This window comes from Electrophorus electricus, chromosome 12 (assembly GCF_013358815.1).
Source record: "Electrophorus electricus isolate fEleEle1 chromosome 12, fEleEle1.pri, whole genome shotgun sequence".
Classification (NCBI taxonomy): domain Eukaryota; kingdom Metazoa; phylum Chordata; class Actinopteri; order Gymnotiformes; family Gymnotidae; genus Electrophorus; species Electrophorus electricus.
The window spans coordinates 9,140,255-9,168,032 of record NC_049546.1 but is presented as its reverse complement, the minus strand read 5'-3'; the positions used below and the strand labels follow the sequence as shown (position 1 = coordinate 9,168,032).

Genomic DNA, 27,778 nt, shown 5'->3' with positions numbered 1-27,778 from the left:
AAGCAGGATACATTCCATATGTACCATGTAATCTATGTGGAAATTCAGATTACACAGATTAAGATCTGCAGGCCCAGTCTCTGTGAAGCATCTTGGTCTTCAGTGCCCCTCTGGCATGCTGACAGCATCCATGAAATAGGACTGAACTGATACCTTGACTACTGGATCCTTTATTACAACATGGAGAAGTCATATAGAACACAGTGAAATATTATCTAGATTCCTTAAGTGTGTACAAGGTGTATTGCAAATGCTCGTTCAGAATAATTTCCAGAATCATAAACTAGAATCAAGCACTAATACAAGTTATCCACTCTGTGTAAATCGAGTACTAAATTTCAGTCCTGTACACAACTATATATGATACAATTATACATGATGCAAAGGCTGCCTACAGTTCCTTACAGTTAATCTTACTCCCTGTCCCTGTCACCTGATTCTCAGGTGAGGTCTTCTGTTTCTCGTGAAGCTTGGAGTGAACCCCAAAAACTCTGCAAACCAATACCAGGCCATTTCATGCCTTCATGGTCTTTCAGCCTCCATCCTGAGCCAGAATGATATACAGCCTCAACAGTAGAGTCTGGACTCCATAAACCAACTCCCCCGCCCCATTCATTGTGCCAACCAGTTAATCAGTCAACAAATCAAGATAATGCTATCCGATCAAATCTTTATTTTCAACTCACTCCATCAGACGGGGGTAATCTGAGATTAAATGCGTGATAAATGTAAGCGATTATGTGTTTTCAGCCTTCCCCAGACTGTTCAGTCTTTACATACATATAAAGACTGATCACTGCAAAAATAATTAAATTAAGTAAATAAATAAAAATTCCTTGTGTAAAAAGTGAGTGTAAATGAATGTCTTTCTTAATATAGCAGGACAAGTATATCAGTTTCACTCTGCAGTTATAATTCAGCAGACGGCTTACAGCATACCACTGGGAAAAGTGATGGTAGAAGTGTGGATTGTGTGTGTTTGCGGGGAGGGGCAGTTGAGGGTGTGACTGATGAATTATTCATAGGCAGGATGTGTTATCAACACAGTGTTACACAAAGCATGTAAATTTTGAATATTCAACAAAATCAGGCAAATTGGGAAGATTTCAGTCTTCTTTGTTATGCAAAGATAAATGCAGGTATGGTCAGCTTCATATTAACATACGTTTGTATTGCAGGAGTATTTTCAGCTGTCTTGCATATCTCTAGATCCAGTGAAGAGCATCTAGCATATGTCTGGCATAGACTTTCTGATTATACAGAATATACAAAGAGTGCACCAGCTCATCAGTGTCCCCCTGCTACCGTGAAGAACTTGACTCATTCAATAAGGTAAATATCTGATTGAAGTACTAATCTGCTAATCTAGAGAATAAGACAAAGGAAAATTTGTTATGAATGCTGTTTCTGAAGGCCTAAAAATTGGAAGAATTTCTGTGAAAATGTCAAAAATGTCACTCTTCACAAAATGCCACCCATCAGAAAAATACTGAGGTTCATATATTGAGATCCGGGAGGGGTTATAATATAAACTGTGTATGTGTTCCTTCTTCTGTAAACTCCTTTTATGTTCTCTGATGGTCATCACCATGAGGAGGAAAAAGAAAGAAGGATAAATCTTCAATGAGTGAACCTGCTGACACAAAGCCTTCTGTTCATTGTAAGTTCAAGCTTTGAAATATAAATAGTGAATGACTCAGAAATATACAAAGCACAAAATAACAACTTTTCAAGGGGTGAAGAATTGCTGCTCATCCCTTTTGATGTACTTTACCTCAAGGGCTGTCGCCCCATCACACACACACACACACACACACACACACACACACACACACACACACACACACACACACACACACACACACATCTCAACTTCTAGCCAGATTTTTTTTCTTAAAGGGCAGCTGCCTGAAAGCGGGAATGAAGCAACATGCTTCATTATGCGTTTCCTCTGTCTTTTCTCTGACTTTCTGCTCCACACTGTTTAAAACCCTTATTAGAAAGTGTCAGGCCTTGCTGAATGTCAGAAGATGCTGAATGGATTTGAAATGGCAGAAGAGGATGAGTGTGAAAAGAGAAGACTATAAAACTTGCAGATCGGGTGTGTGTGAGGCAGAGAGCAGGAACACACATATTTCTCCCGCAGCCTTATTACATAGGCGTCTCTCTCAATATTTACTGGACTGTTTACTGTTGAAAGTGACAGTGTTCTTTGTGAGGAATCAGACACGTTCAGCTATGGACCTGAGGTGTGCAGGCCAAAACATTCGGTTCAATTCATTATTCAGCAGAATTCAAAATGTCAGCGTCAGACACCACCAGAATCTAGACCAGTAAGACATATAGTTCAAAGTCTTAGTCTTGCTTTAATCCTTCCCAAGTCTCTGTGCAGCTGTACTGCTGTTAGTGGAGGTTCTGCTGAAAAGCAGAACCACAAATTACAACATGGTCTAATATTAAGACAAGCAAGACCCCACACTAATTTCACAGTAATCAAGTCATAGGAAGAGCCATGGTCACTAAACTTACCCTTTGACCTGTTTACAGAGACAATGCTTAACAGATGCTAACTGAACCTTGAATCATAAAGTTAATTTAAAGGCTTCACTTTTATCCATACTACTCTAGGGGTGGGAACATCTCTCCAGGGAGAGATGGGAACAACACATTGGTAATGTTTTTATGTTTTTTTTGCTATCAGTGTATTCAATTACCTAAAACAGTGTTCAGTGTACTTAAAACAAACTTCAATAAGTTTTCTTTTAGCCTTATGTTGTGAATATAGAGCAATGCGCATAGCTCATACATTGGCCTGTTAGGGTCTATTCTCTCCTCTAATATTATTCAGAAATGTTAGCTGCTTCTTTCTCACAGTAGTCTACTGCGCAATTGCAAGTAGTTCCAAAATTCAAATCCAACATTTAGGTCTACTGATATTAAAAATATGTTCTGAATAAATATTAAATACATGAAGGCTTGTGTGACACTGCTCTGAAGTTCCCGTTTGTGAAAAGGAGATTTTATCAGGGATTCTGAAAGGTAAAATGATTGCCTGACAGACGTGTGCAGCAACCACAGCTGAAGTAAGTAATTCAGAAATGCTATTGGCAACACTGTGCCTTGAGCCATTATAAATAATTGGAAAGCAACAATAATTTGTACTTCAGTCTAGTGAAAGTATTCACATTCTACTTTATGGGATGTAGATTTACAGTTCAGTTGTAGTTTAATATTTTTCTGGCTTTTCACCTGAAGTTGTTGAGTCAAAATCTTCGTGTGAACGGCCATTTATTTTTGCCTGGTGCAAATGTTGTACACGCACTGGCACTGATGTGACAATCTGTCTCTTAAGATGCCAAGATGCTGCTACTATGGCACAACAAGTGTACGTACTGAAGTCTGCCATAACAACACATGAAATAATGTACTGATTTGTGAAGGAATTTCAGTAAAAACTTGTGGGAGTGACAATTGTGCAAAACACCTGCGCAGAATCCTGCATAGAAATTCAGGCCCTGCTCTATCTGCTGTCTTCATCCATTTCAAAGGCCACAAGCCCCACAGAGACATGTCACATAACACATTTAAGGGACGTGTGTCTGGCCCTGTGTGGATTTGAGCTGGCCTGTAAATGCCTACTACAGGGCTGCCCCTTGAAGTCTAGAAAGAAAGCAAAGCAAAGCAAACAAGAGCATGGGCTTTAGCTTCAGGCTTTTCACTTTTAATTCAGTGGTGTCCGCGTAGAAACAGAAGCAGGGACCTTTGGCATGGCCCCTGCCCAACATTCGCAAGATCTTTGAGATCTGCCTTGAGCAGTAACACAGGCTCAGTGCAATTGGTGCTAACTCAGCAAGGGAGCTCATGTGTGGTTTTCTGATCATGGTCATGCGAGCATTTTAAAGGTGTTGCTCACCAAAAGCGGCATAGAACTCATCCTTAGTCAGGTGCTCGTCATCGTCGATGTCGTTGTATTTGAGCAGGTCAAATAGTGTGCACTCCGATGCTGACTTACTCAAACCCTCCTGTTTGATGACCTGAAGGACAGAAACATTAGTCCAGATTTATCCTACATATCCTACTATATGTAACTTTGCAAAGAAGTTATTGGAAAACACAGATCTTGCAGCATTGCTCTAATGTTACAAAATATACAATGATGAAGAACCTGATCAATTTATAGTAACTGTGGCTTTATACTCTTTACCAATATGGGAAGCCTGTAGATGTATTTCTTGTTTTAACTCTGTAACCTACTATTTTTTATTTAAACTATTGATGCTAATCTGCCACTTGTGTGTGTGCCTACAGAATCCTCAAACAGCAGTTTAACAAAAATCATAATCAAAATCAAAATCATAATCATAATCATAATCATAATCATAATCATAATCACAATCACAATCACAATCATAATCATAATCATAATCATAATCATAATCATAATCATAATCATAATCATACTCGTAGTCATAATCATAATCAAAACCAAAGTGAATGATGACAAAGTGGCCTGTGGTACTGTTGCATTTTTAGAAGCTATGATGCTGTTGCAAGATTTTAAAAAGAAATAATAAATAACAACACAAAATAAAAACATGAGCTACATTTTCTTCTTTAGCAGAATTAACATTGCATGTCTGATGTGTTTGACAACAATACATGAAGCACAGAATGCACAGAACACAGAACATTTATTTTGTCTTTTTTCCAATGACATAACATAGAAATGTGAAAGCAAATAACGGGAAAAAGTTTCCCAGTGAGGTTAAACATAGTAGATGGTGGCTGCCAGAGGGCTGTTGGAGGTGGTTCGCAGGTGGAGTAAGGGTGGCGTCTTTGCCCACGAATGGGAATGTGACTGATTGTGCCACCTGCAGTAGAGCTCTGTGTGCACGTGTAATGACACCCCCCTCAGGATGGGCCCCACAAGGAGAATGGTGACAGAGACAGTTATGAGGTGCACCGAGACATGCTTACCCACACAGTAATTCAAATGAATGCAATAAAGGCTGAGCGGAGACTCCCGGAGCAATCCGGAGCACTGAAGCCGCAGATATGCTTTGCATCTGCCCATCCCCTTTGAGAAATTACAGACAGCCTAGCTATAAGTTTGTTTGATCTTTTCCTTCATTTTTAGAAAGGAGACTTGAAATGTTTTATACCATAGTGGCCAATAACCCACATGTTCAAAACTGCATTTGGATTTTCAAGGCAGTTTACTCAGTGTGGCCAGTCAGGACATTTTTTCTAGTGTGTAAACCCATACGCAAAGCATCCCCCAGGAGAATCTTTTCTTTCAGTCCTTTAAAGGAGACACATCTAACTTTTTTTGTCACACTTAACACAGTTCCCTGTGTTCTTTGAAAGACATCTGTTAAGTGTACCAAGAAGAAAACACCCTAATTTAGCTTTTGTACAATGTGTTCTAGCCTGTCATTTTCTCTGCTGTGAAGAAAAGGTCATTTTCTGGATGCTGATTTTGTATGCTAATGAACGCTGCTTTTATTGTTCACCTCGGGTTGGGGGTGGTGGGTGGACAATGTGCAGTGATGGAGAGATCAATAGGGAACTTAAACAATCAGCAATATGTGTGTATTCAGGTGTGGTGGGATGTTTGCACGATGTGACACCACACCTTAGGCTGATGCAGGAAATGTTTTCCCAGTCCTCTTTGGCGTTTTTGGTATCGTATGAAAAACAAGAACTGTGATCTGATCTGAAATCAGTATCACAGGAGTTTAATAATCGTGATTGAGATCTTGCATGCACTTGTGTTTTTGATGTCGCTCACCTGGGAAAGCTCGCTGCTGTCCACATGTCCACTTCCATCTGCATCAAAGCGTTTGAACATCAGGTCCACTGCAAACTTCCTGGAAATCATGTCCTTCTCATAGCTGTCATGGCTACCTGGAGCTAGGTACTGCTGTGTGTGTAGGTCCAGTACCTTGGTTTTTAGCTTCTTGTAATCATTGTGGTGACAGTTGTCATCTGTAGAGTGGAGATGAGAAATATGAGGAGCACTGAACTATATGAAAAAACGTAACATAGAGCTTTGGTTCAGGATAACTGGTCTATCTGTGTCAATCAGAAATCTGGGACATAACAGGGTTGTTGACATTAATTCCTAACTGTATAGGCTTAACAGAGGATCTTTATGATCATTTACTTATTTTGCTGACAATTGTCCAAATCTAAGCTATTATTATTTCTTTAAAGTAGGATTACTTTCACTTCTAAGACAGTTGAGGATTGAATATAGGGCAGTATAGCTTTCCCCCCATATTTTAACGATATGAATCACAAATGCTTTTGTTGGGATTCTCTCTCACTGCTAATATTGGCTTCAATCAACATGCCCATCATGCAAGAACAAAAAGCCATATTATTGTTGATCAGCCATAGAATCACTCAGTGTCACAAATAGACAGCAGGCAAAGAATGGCATCATGGGTGATTCTAGCAATGACATGTCAGAAACAGGCACAATAAGTGTGTTAAGTACTTGAAATTTGTACAGCTCAGTAGCTAAAAAAAATGGAACAACTTGTCAAGTGGTGCTTCAAAGCAACTGCAACATTTCCATCATTACCTAGACCTAGAGGGTGGGGTAGTTTTTTTCTCTTTTTTGACACTAGCTTGAGCTTGGAAGATTTGAGTCACTGCTCTGTCTCTAGGGCCCAGGGAAGAGAAGGAGAATAAGACAGTAGGAATGAAAGCAGAAAAGACAGGCAGAAGAGTAGCAGCTGGCTTCTCTGGATTGTCTGTGTTGGTTTCACTGACAGAGTTCAAGAATGTCAGAGTTCGTCTTCACACGAATGCTTTACCTGATCCTGCTTCTGCTGCTGTGTGTGTGGGTGTGGATGTGATTGTGTATTTTTGTTTTTTTGTGTGTGTGTTATAACTGGTGGTTGTATTTTGGGGGAGAGGTGAGTGTGTGTGTGTATGTGGGTGTAATATACACAAGACGTTTGTATAGATGTTCATGGATTTGTGCAGAATTAAGCCCCACAGCACCACTTGTCATGGAATAGTCCCCACTTTGACAGCCCTGAGTGACAGAATAGCTGCTTTCCTCACAAATGATAAAAAGCATGAAAGATAAATGGCTGACTGCCCCTCCCACTGGGAAGATGAAGGTCAAGAGTGTGTGTGTGTGTGTGTGTCACCAGTGCTGTACACACTTACACTTTGAACATGGTGAAAGAGTGTAAATTATGGCACATATTAAGCTCTTTCCATGATTGAAAACTCATGGTAACATTTGTAATACTGTGACAGGGGTCATCAGGGGTGCACTCAAAGATCAGTTATGCAGACAGTGAAATTGCCAATGTTGAATTAATTAGGCGTTCCCAGTGATTTTACCATGAATGCACATCATTACCAGAGGTGTCAATTTAAGGTCCTGCAATGATCTATTGACTTTCCAGCACACAGACCTGATGAAGGCAAAGGGCCAAGTGGCTTCTAAAGTTGTATAAAAATATTACAGCCATTGCACTCACCTGAGTGATCTTTTACTTCAGATAACATTATGGTGATAAAAATGTTTGTTTTTATTATTTAACATATAAAACATTTCACATGCTCTTATTAACAGATGTTGATAAATAAATGAATAAATAAATAAAATAAAACAAGTAAATATGTTAATGCTGAATTATATTTTACTATATATATATTTATAAATGGGGAAAGCAGCTCACACAACCTCCACAGAATTGAAGCCAAACTGAAGTGTTGCTTCAGCTGGGAACTTTATCATAGTGCCTAACAGATAAACATCCAAGTCTGCTAGTCAAGGTCAAGGAGTTTTTAACACATGTAAAAACTTCAAAATACATTTTTTTTTGCTTTGTAATTCTACACCATTTTAAGTTATAATTGCGCTTGAAAATCACCTGTAAACACACTGAAACATATTCAAGCAGACTTGCTCATTTAAAAAATGACCTTCCAATATTTCTATATAGTATAGAGCACTTAGGGGTTCCTCATGAATGAATTCACCACAGTGGGGAGTTATGGTGTCACCTCTGTGTAGGGAGGCAGATGGCAACAGCTCATTAGTACACACACCGCCATGTCCCCAGACCACCACCACCACACACACACACACAAACACACACACACACACACACACACCCACTGACACACAGGCCATCTAGCCCACATGGGAGAGTGTAAATAAGTGCATCGCTGTTCATCATAAATCCATCATTGACATAGTGGTTTCCCTTCTCTCTCATTTCTGTCAGGGTGTGCTGGGGTGCATTAACCCTGCAAGTAATGACACTATATCCAGCATTGACCCTGTTTCACCCTACGGCGTGTCCCTGCATAACTCAAGGTGTGCGATAACATGGTTCAGAGCACATGTCTGCAGTTGTCTGGAGTGACCTGTGATACAGTCATGAGCTCTGTGCTATGGCCGGTTGCTCATCCTGATGGGAGCTTGGGTAGTTCCCTCTCTCACTGAACCTTGCCTAATGGAATGACCCTGTTAGTTGCAAGCAATCCCATGAACAAACCGCACTGGAAATACTATCAGACACTATCAGGGTTTCTGTAGTTTGCCAACAGGTAATAGAACTAACTGGTAATACTTTACAAACTTTACATTACATAGTGTAATATACTGAGCAACAGTAGGTAACCATATTCTGTACTTACATAATGAAAAGTAGAGAATTAGTGCTCACAGTAATTAATCAGTGTGTACAGATTCACAAACTGTTGTTATATAATGCTACATAAAGTCATTATGCACATACTCATTATAGCATATTGTAATTAATGGTTGGTACAGTTATGGTAACTGTGACAGAATTTATGTAAATTTTTATCTGAATTATGAGAAATGTGTCTGATTTCAGTTATGTAATCTCTGATATAATCAAGAAGGAGCAGAAGAGCACTGTGAGATGATGGGTAGTGAGTGGTCTCAGATTTGAACAGTATAGGGTGACAAGGAAACACCGAGCAGACTTCAAGAGTCCTTACTCCAAATGGTGCCAGGACAGCCATATTTTAATTGCTGATGGGTATAAAAGCAACTTTGGCTAAAACATTTCCATGCCAATTGTGAGAGCAGCCTTGAGTGATGTGTTTAAATGTGAGTTTAAATTTCACAGGAAATGCGAAGGAGCCAGTTGACCCAGGAAACTTTCTTTCTGGAAGCAGTGCAAGCAACTGCATTTGTCATTAATTCAAATGGTTGGTGAACAAATACATAGGCTCCACATAACTCTGCCACTGTCAGATTCTGTAAAGATCTGTGTCTACTAATGATATGTTTCATATATCGCACTGGATTGAGCTTTGTGTTGCTTCTCTCAAGAGACCATAAGAATAACTTAATAAGGGAAACAGCTTTGGGGCTTATATTATTCCACATTGATGGTCTGGTTATAATGGAGACTTTGAAAATGCTGCTTTCCTTTGTTCAGTATCAGGAACAAGCCTTTGTGTACTTGAATAGTATCCATATTAAAACAAAGACATGCTTCTAAAGAAAGTCTGATAAACTGGGAAAGAATGTGATTTGCCATCTTCAACTACTATAATACACTATCATTTGCTGTCCATGAGGGGAAAGAGAACAGATTAATTTAATGAAACTCTCTTTGACGATGTAGAGCAGTGGTGCCAACCCACTGAGCAGGACTACTGAAGGGATGGGGTTGGGGGGGGGTTAAGACTTGGGTTAAGTACTCAGCTCAAGAGCATTGCTCAGAGGAAGCAGAATCATTACAACCTGCAAGCTTCTTGTGCTGCAGTATGACAAAAAGCCAAGCATCTCTGCTGTCCCAGGATAGCAACCGTGACAAGCCTGGTGTTCCAGGATGGAAACATGACAAACCTTACGTCCCGGGATGATAAAAATCCTCCTACTCCTAATGCAGAGCTTTCTTTTTCCCTCCCTCTCTCTTTCCTATTCCTTTTTTCTTTTCCAGTGCTCTTGCTTTTTTTTAGAATATCCCTACAGGTCAACAGGCTGTGTTTGAAATCTGGCTATGTATTATTTATGGTATGTTTGTAGGTGCTGGGACTACAAAGCCTCAGTCCCTCCACCAAGCCTGGCCACCCCACTGTGCCAAGTCCCAGCAGAGAGCTCCATACATTGCGTACTCAATAACAAGCTCACCTGCCTGAGGATATATTCTCGAGTGGCACATCTCTGGCTTTCTGCTAGGCCAGTATTCCAGTTCCCCCAGTATACTGTGCTGCTGTAAGACTTTGCTTTTAGCATTTACCCTGGAGGTGTGTAATTTAAATGATGCTGTGTTCCCACTTTTTAATTTTTTTTAAAATCTTTTCCAGCATGGTGGTGCATGTGTGTGCTCCATAGGCCGAGTCACCCTCTCCCGTCTACACTGGCATTATTGCTGCTGCCTGCTCTGGAACTCGGCTTGGGCACTTCTCTTTCTCTTTTTCCTACCATAGGTTTTCTTTATTCTGTTCTCCTCCTAGCATCCCTTAATCTGCGGCCCCTCTTTTCTTCAAGGTAGGAGCGGCTTTGAGGAGCTCATTACCGCCAGTAGACTGGGCTCAGGCTGCTCTTCACACACGACATGACAGTAACGTTAAAAGAAGTGCACAGGCTTCTTATCACTCCCCTAATCCTGGAACAGAACCATACTCTCTCTCTCTCCTTAAGTCTGTCTGTCTTTGAATCTCTTTGGATGCTGTTGTTCTTCATGGAGCCCAGGAGAGGCTGAAACTCTGCAAACCAAAACAGGGCCATTTCATGGTCCGTCTACATCATCTGTCACAAGAGACAGAAGTGACTCTCACTGAGTGTGCTGTATTCATATGGTCATTTGTTTCATAATTTACTCAGTGAAAAATTAACTTCAGAAGACAGACACAGTATTATTTAATGACATGATAAAGTAGTCCTCTAATAATAAATCTACACATTTCAGGGCTGTAGTCTTATTATAACAATAAAGTACATCACAGAAGTATTACGTGTGAAACATTTCTGGAAAAAAAACAAAAAAAACCTGTCGCGCTACTAGCTTCGTCGTTTTCCTCCACGTGACAGACCGTGCACATGGCGTTTGTTTGTTCCGGTGTGTCTTTGACTTCCATTTTCCTTAGGTCACCCCGCCCACTTGTTAACATGCTCACCTGTGTTTAGTTCCCTATTCATTATTGTGTGTGTGTGTGTGTGTGTGTGTGTGTGTGTGTATTCTCGTTTATTTTTTCTTTTGACTGCTGGTTGTTTCTCGTGTTCGTGAGAATTTCCATGTACATTCCTATTGTTATCAATATTTCTGTTTTTTGTTTTCTCGAGTGCTCTTCAGTTTCATTGACTTTGTCTTCGTCGTTTTGTGTAGCTCTGTTTGTACGTCTTTTACTTTTAGTTTCATTAAACGGTTTTGTTTAAAAACCTCGACTCGCTTTTGCGTCTTGCCTACGGAAGCTTATCAGTAAGAAAATGTAATTCGCAAACTGGCAAGGTCACCCTAAGTTTGAATTTAAATATTCCACTGGTACATGCAGGGTTGAGCTCAACATTATTTTAATGTTCAATAATTCCATTAACATTTGTAATTTGGTGGAATTATTTCATTTACACACACTTAGTTGCTTTGAGTAGCTTTCCCAATTTGAATGGACATCATTCGACAGTTGTCAGAATGGTGAAAATGTTCACCGTATATGCATTTGCACTCAATGACAACGCATTCGAAATGTCATTATCAAACTCACCACCATGCTTGAAAGATGGCAAAATGCAAACAAACAGCGCCCCTCCTCTTTGCAATAGCATTATCACCCTTTCTGAACTCAGTGTGTGTAAAAATGTTTGTGAAAACGCAAAATGTGCCGACTACGTTTTTATTTTCATGGTCAATCAGATTCCATAGCTTTCCACCTCAGTCAGCTACTCAGGACGTTACAGCAGCATGCTCAGTAAAACAGGTGACTTTTTTTTTTTAAAGATAGTGGCTGATGATTTACTATTCCTAATTATGGCTGACAAAAACTGAAGTTTTTTTTGTGCACAGGTATTTCTATAGGCTAATGATAGCTTGCATAATAATATTACAGAAGTCTCTCTCCCAACAGCTCTTTGTTGTGAATTTACATTTTGACAAACAGTATTTAAATTGGTTTATGTGTAGTTTCTGGGAAAGAAAATATTTGTGTTGCAGTCTCTTTGGTTGGCGTGATGACAACCTATATATAGTGTGTGTCTTAGCTGCTGTTTTCCCAACTTACAATATAGCTGTCTATTGTTAGCTTTAGCTAGTTTTTTTTTTATATAGAATTAATTGTATAAATTCAGTTATAGCAGCAAATATAAAAGCATTTTTAATTCAGACAGTATCTTAAAAAATATGTAATGTGATAAAAATGAAATTTAGCAAGCAGTTATTTTTCCAAGAGTGCTGACCTAGCCTTTTATACCACTGTCATTTCACAATATTTGTCTTTAAAATAAGATAAAGGATGCAATCTAAATTCCTTCCTAGGATTTTGAAATCACTCCACAGTTAACCTTAGTGTTTGTAAGTGGTGGGAAACGCAATGCTTTGTGTCACTGAAGGTGGCTGTCATATATTGCGCACTGTATTTGAACATTTGGTAACACTAAGAAGCACTGTTTAGAAGACTACTGTTTCCATATCTTATGTTGTGCCAGAATATGTTTCTTAATTCCCAGAGCATTTCTCAACAACTTTTTAACAGTGAGGGTAAGAATTGTCAGAGTGCAAAATGTCAGCCCAAAACCACCAGTGTTAAAATCTATCCTACAGTTCTAATTTACTGTCTAAAGTGTCCAGTGGTACACAAATGACCACTGTATGTGTTAATTGAACAGAATTATATTTATCTGGAAATATTGCCTTTCATGTTTTCATCTATATGAACCTGACACAAAGAGAAATGACTGTGATTAATTTTGACAAAGCCAGTTCAGAATACACGTGCACACACCCACACACACATGCACGCAGGTCTGTCTCTCAGCTGTGTTAAGGGAGTTTTTTTTGTTCATTTCATACCCCTCTCTCCCTTTCCCTTCTTCTCTCCATCTCTCGTGGTGTGAAGTCTGATGGATCCCCCTTGGTCTTCATTACTGCAGCTCTGTTCGTAAAGTGGGTTCGCGCGTGACCAGGAGACAGAAGAGATATTGCCAAGATCATACCAGCAGAGACAGACAGAGAGAAAGAGAGAGAGAGAGAGAGAGAGAGAGAGAGAGAGAGAGAGAGAGAGAGAGAGAGAGACAGACTGAGAGAGGGAAATATTTGCACTAGAGCTTCTGCCTCCCATATGTGCTGACATGATGGTGGATGAATGACTTAGGGGCTCAAGAGGAAAGGCGAGATATTCCTGTAATCAAATCAGAGCAGCAAAAGAGAGGGACATCATAATGAGGAAATTATGATGATAAATGCTGTTTTGGTTCAGTTGAGGAGTAGAGGAGGAGGAGCAATAAAAGATGAAGAGAGCTTGGATAAAGATGAGAGAGTTGTGACAGAAAACATGAGCACTGTACGTGTGCACCATAAGAGGGACATGATCATAGAGCCATGCACATCTCAGGACACTGTAATTAACTAGTATGCAAAATTTAAGAAATTCAACAGCAGTCTATATTAGTGATACAATTTCCTCCAATAACCCACCTAGACAGAGACATTGGTCAAACCTTTCATTATTATGCTGGTCAGCTACAGTGTCTGGTTGGGCCATCTGAACCATGTGAGGTCAGAGGGCATGTGCTATATGAGGGGCGGGCAAGTATCGGCAGAGCACTCACTCATGGCTCTTAAGCAAGCCGCTTAAGAAGGGCTCTGGTTCAGATTGATGAAGCCGTGGTGAAGGAGCCAGGTGCCTCACCAGCAGAGGGGCCCCACCCACATGCAGTGCAGGTCTACAGCCAAACGATAGCACAAGCTTGGCTTTTTGTTTTTGTGCTGCTTGTACAAAGAGTGTCCTTAAAAGCATTGACATAGAGGACCTAGAGGTTGATAAATAATTAAATAGGAGCTCGCTCTCTCCATCTCTCTGTTTTCCACCCAATATCCCTCTCTTATCTTGGGAACTATGATGACAACAGACAGCCACTGAAAAGAAAGAGGGAAAAAGAATAAGTAATATAATATTGCTCAATTAGCTGATCAGTTATTCTTTTGTGTGTTTTTATAATAAATATCCAGTAAATAACCAGTAATAGATTAAATGTAACCTTAACATGATAAGAAACCATTAGTAAATGTTCATATTTTCTGTATATTTTTGAATTGCATCTTGTTTACTGCTGTATCCCAGGTTGAGGGGTTAATGGGCTGTATGTCCTTTGCCAGTCAACAGAAGAATAATATGCCTGAAGGACCTTAAATGGAATGGCTATTGTGTGACAATTTTTAATGTGTGCACGCACACACACACACACACACACACACACACACACACACACACACACAGTTTCCACCACTACAAAATCAACAAAAGACCATGATCAGTAAAAACTGTGGGCCTTTGATAAGTAAATAATGTCTTCATTAGGTATGCTCTCTCGTTCTCTATAGGAATGGTTTAAATGGATGAATAATACAGTTACAAACTGATTTTATACTGATGTGACCTTCAGATGATAATTAATTCAAGAGCTCTATTTGTATAATAAACAATATTAATTCAGTATGAATACAATATGTATGTGTAGATGTCAATATATATCACTTTATAATGTACCTACAGAGCCACATTAAGTTTATTACAGTGAATAATATATTAATTATCAGGCATAGCAGTTTTGCAGGTGTTTTTGAACATTTAAATGTCAGTGGGAGGAACAAGGATCCTACAGTACCCCTCTCATGTGGATTCCCTCGTAAGCGCTTTTACTCTGCATTTTCCAGTTGTCCAAGTAGCTCCACCCTGGCCCCACCCTTCAATTTACTCTACCTCTTTCCAGTTAGTCCCCATTTAGTCCCACATATTGATACCAACTACATTCATCCTCTGGCTGCAAGGTCTTGTGATTTTCTTGTGCAATTCTAAGCCTCTGTCAGTCCTAGCTTTTCCGTATTCAATTTGTTCTCATTATTTGATGGTGTTTTGCTGACTAGTATGGATTTGCCTGCTGTGTTTGGAGCTGCTTTGTGTATTGACCCCAGCATGTTATCATGACAATGATTATTGGTTTCTCTCTAAATATAACCACACTCTCACCACATGTAGCTGACAGCCTCTCATGTGCTAGTTAGAGTGGCAAAACCCTCAGTACAGAAATCTGAACTTTCTGCAACTTCACAAGGTTGAGGGGTGGATGCTTCCTGCCACATATGCTGTGTTCTGGGTGCATGCCAGAGGCATTAAATGATCAGGCAACCTTTGACCAGCGATTGGCATTCCAGTGGTACTGTGTTCTAGTCCAGAGCACATGCCTTGGGCAGATCTGCTATGGACAGAAGTACCTGCATAGTCATCTGCAGTAATATCACATACAGACAAGAGTATGACCTACTGTGTTGTTCACAGTTGGTCACTGCTCCTCAGTGCTGTATTGTGATATAAACTGGCTTTTTTGGCCAGGATGTGTCCTGGAACATGGTCCTGACTGTATATGTGCATTTTCACTTATTCAAATCTAGTGCTGTGTAGTTTCCAGATAATACACTGAATATTAACACACTTGGTGTGCAGTGCATGAAATGCAGTTATCTTTAACACAACAATAAGCAGTAAACAAAGAAAATAAGCAAGAAGAGAACAGAATCCCCCTTCTTAGTGCTTCTGCTGATGTTTATCTTGTCACAGTGTTACTGCACACATCAGGAGGGCTGATGCATTAATTGGCCAATCTGTAATAATTAATTATTTCATTTCAGGAGTCACGTGATCTTTACCCATTTTTCTGTAAAGCCTAATCACGCGCTTTGAAGTGCACCGTTAACATGTGCTCATTACTGGAGCTACGTGCACTTTGCCAGCTGCCACTGCCAAGCTGGAGAAAACCGCGGCATTTTGTCTTAGGAGATCAGTCCCACTGGTCAAAGTGTCACGAGTCACATGCTTTTTATTTTCCCACTTCGAAAACAAATGACACAGCCATCACGCTGTGTGGAAAAGCCTAGTCTTTTGAAAAGCAGTTGGCCCTAATAGTGAGTGCTGCCTTTCGGCTCAATGGAAAGAAAGAAGAACTACAGCTAGACTCCCACTGCCAGAACATGCGTGCTTATCTCGGGTAAAAGCCACTGCATTCCTTTGTGTGCACTCCCATTATGTTTTCATCCACCCCTGTATCTCCAAGAACTACAGAAGTCCCTCATTCTCACATGCCTCCACATTCTTATTCCATATTCTCTAATACCTGCCATGTTTTAATGTAGTCATTGAATAATTCACAGCAGCTACTGAACAACTAAGTAAAGCCTGGAGTTTGAGAAGTTAACCTGTTAAGCTCCCTGACTGGCATGCTGTGCTCCATCAGAGAAGAGCAACGCATTGCAAAGCTGTCTAGATGCACACTGAACAGTCTCACTTGTTCCAGAAATTACACTGAAAGCACTTACGGCTGATTAATTGCTTCATACCAGGTAGCTGAAAACATTACAAGGTAATGCAAGCTAAGGTATTTCTATGTGTGCAGCCTTTCTTGGAGAGAAATAATGTGCTTAAAGTGATGGACTAAGAAACATATGTCTGCTGTATCTCTGAGGTGACTCCCATTTGCATAAAGCATTTGAAAGCCTTTTAAAAACATCACATTCTAATCACGGTGTCTCACCAGACCAGAGGCTTATCCACTGAACCTCACCTTCAGGGAAGAGTGGCCAAAACAAGAGCTCAGCTCCCTTCTTGATGATGCAACATCACAGCCTTAATTTGCCTGGTCAGTCTGTGCAGTTATTCTATTGCAGGTATTAGTAATACGAGCAAAAGACAAAACAAAACCCAAATCAAACAAACAAACAAACAAACAAACAAACAAAAAAACCCTCCCAAGCTCATAGTCTACAATAAAAAGGAATTTTCAGGTATAGTTTAACTTTTCAATTCTAACTTCCCACTAAGGCCTCAGTGGGGATGTTACACAACATAAAGAGCCCTATAAAGCAAGGTGTTTGGGACCATGTAATGAAAAGTTAAAGGAAGAAAAGCAGGCAATGTATTTTAAAAAGTGCAATTTCTATTAAAATCTGCATTTAGCCTTGTCAAATGTGTCTGCTTTTCAGGAGTCTTCCACAGTAGGAGCAGTTGGTGCGTTGGCTACCCAGGCCCCTGATGGGCACTGACGGGAATGAAGCTTAGACCCTGACTTTTCTTTACATTATTTTTTCTTTGACTACTGCAGTACCTTTGTGAAAAAAAGGTTTTCATGCTCAATTATGCATCCCCAACACATACTCACATCACACTGAAAAAAAAACCCCAAAAACAAAAAAAATCAAAATATACAAGAAGTAGAAATGCACATATTTCATTTATGATGAAGTTATCAGAGACAATGCCTTAAACAAGCACAGGTGATAATGCTTCAGAATCACCACATGACCCTCAAACCATCCATAAAACCTTTAAAGCCTGATGCAGTCTGCTTTCGTTTATCTATCCTTGACCTCCACATGATACTGCATTTCCTGGCTACACTAAATCTCTACAAGCCCTACATTTTGAGGGATGTCAGTCATTTTTCTCTAGTCAATCCCAGCTATATAGTAGGCTGACTGAAAAATGAGACAGCAATTCAAACAGGGAACGTTTATGTATGCTAAAGATAATAATGAGATAATGATGCAACTTTATTTTGACAAGTGATGGGAGACATTGCAACCAATCTCATACCACTATATCAGTTTCAATGTAAACTGTCATGCATTTGGTACAAGTGCCACATTTTGCTAATCTTCTGAATAATGAAGATGAGCTCAGTTGACATGTATGTCATTCCAGCAGGGCAAGATTGACCAATTCTCAAACCACTTCCCTTGCTTCTCAAACACTAATGATAGTAACTGTTGGCATCTAGCTGAAGAGTCTTAGCAGACCATTCTGAGTTTCGATTTTCCTTATGATATAATTTCTGCCAAAGTGGGTCATTGTCTTTCCCCATAAGATGCAAAATATATCCAACCATCACTACAACTAAATTCACAAAATTCATCTTCATCTCATTGCAATAAGAAGTTCTGGGCATCCCATCTATCCACTAATGTGCACATGTATATCTGCTATTATATGATGTAAAATTCATGGGGCAGTTAATAAAATGGCAGGAAGCTTAAATGGAAAAGAACGTCCATCAAGAGAATGGCTCAATTAACAAACGTTATGCCTCCACTAACTGTCTTCTGTCCTGTGTGCCCTCATTCTCCTGTGTTTGTAGAGTGAGGAAGCAGGAGTTGTAATAGACCATACTGTTCTGTCCTCATTTTTTCAATGGTTTTAGCTCAGAGACAGCACATTGTACTCTTTCTTTCTTTTCCTTTTAGTTCAGTTGCCACTTTCTTATTGTATTCCTACTGCAAACAAAACTGTTAAAATATTCAATTTAACAATGCAGTATCAAACTGGAACTACAAGAGCTCTAATGTCCAACAGATTTGAACATTCAGACTACCAATGTTTGAATGTGCTATGTTCTTGTTCTATAAGGAATTCCATGCTTGTCGTGCTCTTTCTATCACATTTTATAGCCTCTTTCTCTTGTCTTTACCACCCTGCCTGAACATGTGCAAGTAAAACCCAAGGATCTGGTTCAGTGATTAGCAGTGCTAAAGGACTTTGCTTCCACATTCTTTGGTATTGTCCAGAGCATTTGCCCTGACCAGAGTGATACTACTTCAATCTTCTGTATACTGTGCTCAGCTGAAAACTTGACATGGCAACTGGGTTGAGACATTAAAAATGCCTTTGTTTCTGAGAATCACTTATTAGCTCTGATTATGATTCCACAAAATCCACTGGAAACATATATTTGAATATATACGGTTTTAAATATAAATATTTAAATATACGTAAATATACGGTTTTAAGACTTTTGTCTGTGAATTGAATGTAGAGTCATTAAAATAAACAAACAAAAATGGAGTAGATTGCAATAAAGTCAAAAGCAGCACAGTATGATAAATCTGAAACACTAGAATCATGCTGAACATGAGCCAGAGTTCTTGCAAGGTCATGCTATTCCATACAAAGCATGCGGAAGAAATGGGTTTGAGGGAATTTGCCTGTCCTTGTGTTTCCCATGGTTGCAGATTTACTGTTGTAAGGTAAAACTCTTCTGATGTGTATGAAAAGCCAAATACATAAGCAAAATGCATAAGCTCATAAGACACAGAAACCAATAGACTGTGATTATGAATTTCTTTCACCCTCTCTCTCTCTAATTCCATGTCAGTGCTGTTTCACCAGAAAAAGACTTCTAATTAATTGTGTGGAGCTGTTGTACTTGCAGAACTGCAGTATTCTAAGAGTTGTGCAAATTATACCCAGAAGACAAAATTGAGATAATCTCTTCCAGAAAACTGTCTATGATGCCACAGGCTCAAAAATGAAAAGTTAAAAAACAAAAACAAAATAAAACATAAAAGGTTGGAAACTTGGCCAATGGGCAAACCCAGATGGTTGATTCAAAATCCTAGTGAGGACTTTTTGAATCTGAACTTTCCACCTTTGATTGCCTCAATGGTGGACGTATATGCCTTCTATGTTTCATAAGTTCATAATGACATCTTACAAACAACTTACGTATAAGCCTAAAACATAAGTATCCACATGAAAGTGGAGTGCAGAGAGCAAATTTATGCTTGACAGAGCTTCACTTAGAGAGCCCACACAAGAGAGACCGCAGACTCCCTAGAATCTGCGGTCGTATGAAAGAGATTGGAGTAATACGGGGAGAAGAATGTACCTATAATATAACAGTTAGTGTCGGTGTGTCTCATGGCATAGTTTCTGAGCCCCCTTTAAAAGAGATCAGACAACCCAGACTCAAACAGTGTATGGATTAGAGTCAGACACTTCAAACATGCAGTCTCATTTCCCTGGTGGAAATATACATATGGCGCAATGAGTAACTGAAGAGGAATAATTGCAGCGTCTGTACAGTTGGAGACGAGCACATTCTGGGATTTTTTTTTTTTGTTTGCTTGTTTCCTGTAACAGGTAACACGTCTTGCACTCTTGTTCTAAATTTGTCTGTTGTTTCCTACCATGCAGGAAAAAAAGAGAAAGAGATGAGTATTGTTTCGGTCTCTAAAGCTAATCAGGTTGCTGTTCATGTGGGGCACAAAACCACTTCTCACTAGGAATCACATAGTGTAGTTCACCAACTTTACAGACTATACCCCCACTATGTCCAAACACTCATACCACACCACATCCCTACGGGCAGGAATTTTGTGGCTCTCTCTCTCTCTCTCTCTCTCTGTGTGCAGCAGTTTTCCTGCTTGACCTTAAAGATGAACATTTCATTATCAAGCTTCTGTTTCAACAATACTTTATATGGTGGACCATTTATACATGGTAATGCAAGCAGCTACTTTGCTGTCTCAGCAAAAAAGGATAGAAAAGGCTTCATCTCTGTGTACAGTGAAGTGTCAGTCCAACTATTTTAAACTAACGTGCTGTGTCATACGCAGAAGGGTTTGCCTCATTGTGCACTGAGCTCTATCGATATCAATATTTACCAGTGCTGGCTGTCGATTCAGTCACATTCCACAGGGGCGATGGAGAGAGAATGTTGCAGAGATGGGTGTGGCTTTCATAGAGGGTGGGGTTGCAGGCACAGAAGAAGCCGTTTAGCATGCCTTTACTGTGCACATAATTGTCCACTGATGAATCAATCAGAGATCAGAGATCGCTGACTTCAGCACATGTGACCCTTCCTATTAGGAGGGACATGACATTGAGTGCCATTTAATTTTCAATTTGATTTAATATGGCATGCTGTAAAGCCAGTAACTCAACAGAGAGAGGGAGAGAGAGAGAAGGAGAGAGAGAGAGAGAGAGAGAGAGAGAGAGAGAGAGAGAGAGAGAGAGAGAGAGATGGGCATGAAAAAGGAGCGATCAGAGGGGTCCTGAAGTGTTTTTCATCCAGAGCAAAATCCCTCAATCAGAACCCATTTGGAGATTTGACTGACAGAGCCCCCCCATACACTCTCTATGTGAGATAAGAGAGTGACTGTACAGAGCATGAAAAATGTCTGGCACTTGGTGTTCCTGCTAGGGTATAGATACAATGCAAACAGCAATTTTTCTCCTGTTCACTTAGAGATGTCTTCAGTGCACTTGGCACTCAGAACCCTAATCAACACACAATTCTTCTCACATCTGGACTAAAAATAAGGAAACTGAAACAGGGATATACTTGCTTCCACAAAAGTCATTATGAAAGTAATGATTGAACTGAGAATGACCAGCAGTAATTAGTTTACATTTTTTCTCACTCTAATTAAAGATATTTTCAGAGTGAAACAAAACATCACAGCAAGGCTATTAAAGTGAACAAAGTGAACATCATTTTCAAACATATTTTAATTTAAAAACTTAACTAGTTAGGCAAATTCTGAGTTTGGATGGCATGGTTATAGAGCAAACAGGTGCTGGGAAGCCTATTCTGACACTTCTGCACAAAAATTGAGTCTATGTGATTTGACAGAATGAGGAGGTGCTTGACTGAATAGATGAGTGAGGATTTTTTGGGGAATGAGATAACAAACCCCCCACCCCTCCTCCTCCCACACCTCTCCATTCCCAGTGTCTATGCTACATCTTTTCTTGACTTTAGAATCTCGCTCAGTTCACACTTTTCTATCATAATTGGCCAAATGTCATATAGACAGTTCTGCAGGCTCATTGATAGGGTTTGATTTGGGAGCATAGGCTGAGTGAGCTGAGCATAGAACTGAGTGTTGTTCAAGGAGCTCTGATTGCCCAATCCCACTGCAGGGACACTTCACTGATCTCAGAACAGGCTCTCTGATTAAGAGCAAAAGGAGTGCTTCTAATCCCTTTGCATTCAGTGATTTGTTAGTCAGCAAAATTCATTAATAAAAAGAAACAGTTTCCAAATCATTAACATTAATAAACTAATTAACAATTCAATTAAAACTTAATTAGAAATGGAAAGTCTATTTAACATGTCTAAATTTAATAAATATTTCTGGCAAATAAGGCAAAATATGCGTTTGAGTATTACTGTTGCAAACTGTAAATTGCAAGTAAATGATCCTCCTTCCTTGTCCACAGTATTAAATTATTTGGCTTTCCCAAGGTTACACTGGCAGTGATTTAGCCTTGTTAAGCTCAGCAAAGACCTTCCTCACTTTAAGCACATAGCCTAGCAAATATAATTTCCAATTCTAGATCAAATTATGACTTCAAAAGCTTATTGATATTTCCATTGTGGGGTTATCAGTGTAATTTATTCTCCATCAATATTTAAAGGTGTAGCATGAAATAATTATTAAAGTTATTTTTAAATCAGCAAACCTTTTTTTGCATGTTTCTTTACTTCTACTAAATTATTGCATCTTTCCCATAAAAGTTGCTTGACATTTGTTCATAACAAATGTGTTGCTACTAATTGCTTCTTTAGTATATACTTCATTTCTGCATGTATCTTTTCCCCCACGTTCTCCATTAGTTTGACTGCCTTTGATTCCTTTTCCCTGATGCAGAACTCGTATCAAAAGCTTAGCCCTGGGGAACCAATCCTTTCCTCCAGGTCTAGATATCATAACTACCTCCTTGGTTCCTACCTTTGTAGAAGCACTCTTCGCTGTGCATGATGGTGATCCTCTGGTGGGCCAGGCATGAGGCTCTGTGCAGCTCACAGTGGTTCTGGTAAAGTTTGCCATCAGATCCGCACACAGGTTTGTAGTGTGGCTTGCAGTGCTCCAGACACTGGCACAGACCCTGGCCGGTCTCGTGCTCCACCACGCAGTGCTTCCCCAGACCACAGTATTTATGCTCACAGGGATTTGCAAAGCCATTCTGGCCAAAAAACCCTGCAGAAACACATAGGAGACGAGATTTGTTAATGAGAATCTGTTCATGTTAATGGTATGCCTTGTGTAAACTGGGTAAAACTGTTTCTATGTTACATATATTAGGCATTAGGTATTAGGCATATGAGTATGTGAGACCAGAGTGTCTTAATGGCACACCCTTTTCAAAACGCTGAACATGACAGACAGGCCCTCCTTAAAAGTTGCACTTTCCACAGTTCAGAGATCAAAGAAAAAACATTTCAAAAGTGCTCAAAGCCTTCAGAAAGACAATGCTTTTTACCCTTCTTTCTCTGCTTTTAGCCAAGATGGGTTACTTTGGCTTACACAACGTGGAAAAACTAGTGGCCACTGGGTTGGAAACATCAGACCCGATCATTCGTAAATAGATATGACAGGCAGAGAAATACACATATACAGGGAAATAGACTCTGAGATCACTGAACCAGGTAGAAAGAGCATCAGTGATATGGTGGCAATCTCAACCAAAGATCACCAGCTGGTCAGCCTGCCACAGACACCAAAAAAGGGTGAGGCTCCAAAACCAGCTCATCAGTTTTACAGCTCTGCTCCTAACCCCAGGTCTCTTCCAGGCAGCATTATCCATCCAAGGCAGTGACTCTGAAAGAACGGCCTGTTTGGGGTATTGACAGCCATGTTTGGCAAAGGAGGATGTCAATGGCCAAGATTCTTCTCACACCTAAAGTGTACTTATCTCTTACCCCAATCCTTTTATTCCAAAACTTTTAACTAAGATATGTAGGTCTGTGAACCTCTTTTACAACAGAGACAGAAAGTGTAGATGTTCTTCAAACAATAAGAAAAAAGTGAACAGTATTCTTTAAAAATAATTGTAGAAGGGTCAAATGAACGTTATGTCAGCACAACCACATTCAACAGCAATTAGACAGGCATTACTTTTGAAAATGTTTATATTAGAAAACAGTATAAATGATGGATTGGTGGATTTTTTAAAATAGATTTTTGGTATGAAGTATTAACTGTAGCACCCTAAACGTTTAAAGCACAATTGAAAGGAGCAATGTGAGATGGCCAATATGTGTAGTGGTAAATTACCAAGAAACCATAAACATATGCTTTGCAAATAAAATCACATTTTCTTTTGTGTGTGAAAAATGAGTCCAGTGTGGTCATTTCTTCCCAGAAGGCATTACTGGAAGCTTATCAGCTTATGCTAATCAGATCAAACTGTCTTTTCATACAACATCTGCATTCAATAGCCCATTACATAAGTAAATAAATAGTGTCCAAATGAAAAATTGTTCAGCAGTACACATTTGGTACAGTGGTAAATCTGTTTTGGAACTTTGGCTGTGTGCAGCAGTAGAGATGTGTACTGATCACACACACACACACACACACACACACACACACACACACCCTTGGGTGAAATCTGCATAACCATGGCAGCACAGAGCGGTGCTGGGAATGCACCTGGGAACGCCTACCCTCAGGGAGTTTATGCTCTGCCTGGGCTCACTCCCGTCTGGGCCCTTAAGGAAGCACTCTGTGGTTTGGGTTGGAGCTGTTATCTCCAGTGCACCCTGCTGGTTGGGCACGTCAGTGTTTTGTTTTGTGTGGCCTAAATAAATGCAAACAATTGCTGCGACACCATGAAGGGACATGGTTCGGTTGTGTTGTTTTGTCTGGCTGAGGAAGTTAACAGCAGCTGAATGTTATGACTATTAGAAGGGCTGTAATTTATTTTGCTGTAATTTATTTAGTGAGGCCACAGCAGGGATGCTATCACCATTTGCTTGCATTGTTGGCCCTTGCCATATAAACACTGAATGCCTGCGAACCAATGTACTCACACCCCTACTGTTCCTGCTTTCTCTGGATGACTCATTTTTATGCAAGTTACAATCAGTTCAGCTCATGACATTAAAGAAATGTTATAGCTCTCTATCTGTTTAATTGTTGTGAAATGCTATATGAAGGGACCAGTCAAATGATGCCATGTATCTCTTATTCAGTTAGTTAGTTTCTGCTTCTTTTTATCCTTATCAGGGCCCCCAAAAGGGCTCCCACAGGGTCTAATCCTAAAGACAAAAAATCTGAATGTCAGCAGCAGGGTCGGCAAAGGGCAACAGAGACTTCATTGGAATGCATGCTGTGTCAGCCTGCAAGCAAGTGACATCGAAGACAAATTACTAATTTAGCTCTAGTGATTTGTTATTGATGGCCAAACTGTTGAAGTGTGTGTGTGTGTGTGTGTGTGTGTGTGTGTGCGTGCGCGCGTGTGTGTGTGTGTGTGTGTGTGTGTGTGTGTGTGTGTGTGTGTGTGTGTGTGTGTGTGTGCTGTTCGTTTTAGAGAGACGGGGACAGAATGATCTGGCGTTAGCTTGATGATGGGCTTGATGTTGGTATTCCCAGGCACTACTCTTCCTCTCTGAATAGGCCTGAATTTGTGGCAGTCACAACAGTGACACCACTTTGCTAAATCATTGGGTCAGAGAGAGAGGTATTGTGAGTAATCAAAAGTAATTGGAAGTAATCATAATATGAATGGAGGTACGCAGAGAAAACATCTTACAAATAGAAAGAAAAAAGCAAGTGCATGAAGTGATTCATTTATAAATTTCTTAGTATTTGTTATAGCACCATTCTGATTGGATACATGGGCCATGTATAGAAGACCAGCACAATCCCTGTGGTAATTTGATTTGTTCAAAGAACACGACTGTGTTGTATTTGAAGCAGGCTTCTCCTCCCAAGAAAGAAGGGCTGACTCCATCACATTAACACTACGTGTCCTGATAAGATGTCGACCTGGACAGAGAGGATAAATCGGATCCCGTCACTCTAAAGGCCAAAGCCTCCAGTGCAGCCATGGGTAGACTTGGACTTTTCCTTCAGACTTCACCCATGGCTGCCCATCTCTCTGCAGGAGTCAGTACAGAGTTAGAACTTGAAGGTATCTTATTCAATCATAATAGTACTCAAAAAGAATACTAATAGAAGCAAAAACTATAGGACTTGATAAACTGCCATCTGCCATATAAGATACACCTAGGCCTTTACATGTGTAACTCTGATACATTACCATCAGTTACAGGGATTTTATGATGACCTTGATATTGGTACAGATTTTAAATGTATGGAGCTGCATATTGGATACAGATATGCTGAGGCGGTCCAGGGAAAGGAAATCTTTTACTGCAGTTGTGTAAATATTCTCATCTCCAACTGGCTTTGGCAGTCTAAAGTCCTTTAAAGCCTAACTGTAAGCATAGGCCATTGTGACTTGATCTGAGCACCGCAATGTCCCTCATATGGCCCCTCTATTCCCCATCATATTCTCCCTGAGAGGCAAGTCTTGGCTCATCTGGTATTTTCCAAAAGTGCAACAGTGGGGACCTTGGGAATTCTGGGTAATGTAGTAAACAACATTAGGCAGTTTTCAGCTACACTCAACACAGCCTGTTAAAAAGCCCCTCTAGGCTCCATCCATTAGCAACAACAGAAAACAAATCCCGACAAATGGCCACCAAACAATGCTACAAACTCTACATGAAAGAAACAAGGCAACACATGACACCACCACCTAATCCTACATGACACCGCCACCTAATCCTACAAGAATATTCTACCCATTACTGTTCAACAACACATGAGTGAGGCGTTATCTTTCTGGAGGGCACCTGTATGATACCAGTTACATTTTATGATGTTGCTATTGTGGGAAAGAAGGTACATGCACAAATCATGTCACTTTTGCCTCAATGGTGACTAGATGTCACTGCAATTTTTTTCTCATCGCCTGAGTACAAAGATGTAATGATCTAATTGCAAGCCACAGTAGCAGATTCTACAATACGTATACACACACCTTCACATTGTTTTCACAGAAATCTCTGAAAATATATGAGAATGTTTATGTGCAGCTAACTGACTCCATCATTTGCTATGGATTTCACATGAATATGTTTGGTGGATATGGGATTCTCAATATAAGAAGTGCTTTGAAGTTTGTTTGAAGAACTGGAAATATGTATAAGGAATTGCAACTGATGAAAAAAATCTGCAAATTATTTTATTGCTGATCTTCAAGCTTAAGCATTACAAACAGGGCACTGCACTTTTATTATGAGCAAACACTTGTTGATATTGAAAGTTTGCAGCTGCTGGAGTGATTTGTCTGTTTTATGGTGTTATCTCTGGCCAAGTCCTATCTGACAGGTATATTTGTAGAAATAAAATGAGTTGGGCACGGCCAATTGAAGAAGGACCTGCAGGTAGACTTTTTTGGCAGTGTGAGTCGGTCGGAGACTGTGGCACTCTTCTCTTATTGCTTCAGCTGGCAGACTCAAGGGCTTCCCCCACCCTCACACCCCCATACCATTTTCTTTTGAGAAAATAGCAGCACGGAAGGGAACAACTTTAGGACCACACACCATACAACTGAAAGCACCCTCTACCCTATAAAAAAGTGCACATGTGTGGGCATATCACATGCTGCCTTACACTGTGTGCCCTGCTTTCCTTTTTGCACACCAAGGAACAGCCAGGGGGTTCAGACTCTCATTCCTCACTCTTGTAACTTCATATCCCTTGTCCTCTCATATTAATTTCAGTGTAGGCACTGAATAATTGACAATTGCTTCTGAATAACATGCAACTCATTCTCATTCCCGAATCATCATGTATTGAAGCTTGCGCAGAACCCATTGGCGTCAGTATATACACACAGAAGGTGCCCTTTTGCATCAGTTTCTGACATGCATGACAGTCCCATAGACTTCAAACATATGACTAGTTGCAAATGAGAATGA

At 40.0% G+C, this 27,778-nt stretch overlaps 1 protein-coding gene across 2 annotated transcripts in view; it reads right to left on the bottom strand.

The window, feature by feature from the left end:
* The window catches only part of fstl5 (follistatin-like 5), a 92,616-nt gene that overhangs the window by 38,177 nt on the left and 26,661 nt on the right, over positions 1 to 27,778 (bottom strand). For both annotated transcript variants that reach the window (XM_026999290.2, XM_026999291.2), the window contains exons 4-6: positions 22,734 to 22,982; positions 5,792 to 5,988; positions 3,914 to 4,034 (exon numbers count right to left, since the gene is read on the bottom strand). In XM_026999290.2, coding sequence (XP_026855091.1) covers positions 3,914 to 4,034; positions 5,792 to 5,988; positions 22,734 to 22,982 — 567 coding nt within the window. The remainder of the gene's footprint in view (positions 1 to 3,913; positions 4,035 to 5,791; positions 5,989 to 22,733; positions 22,983 to 27,778) is intronic.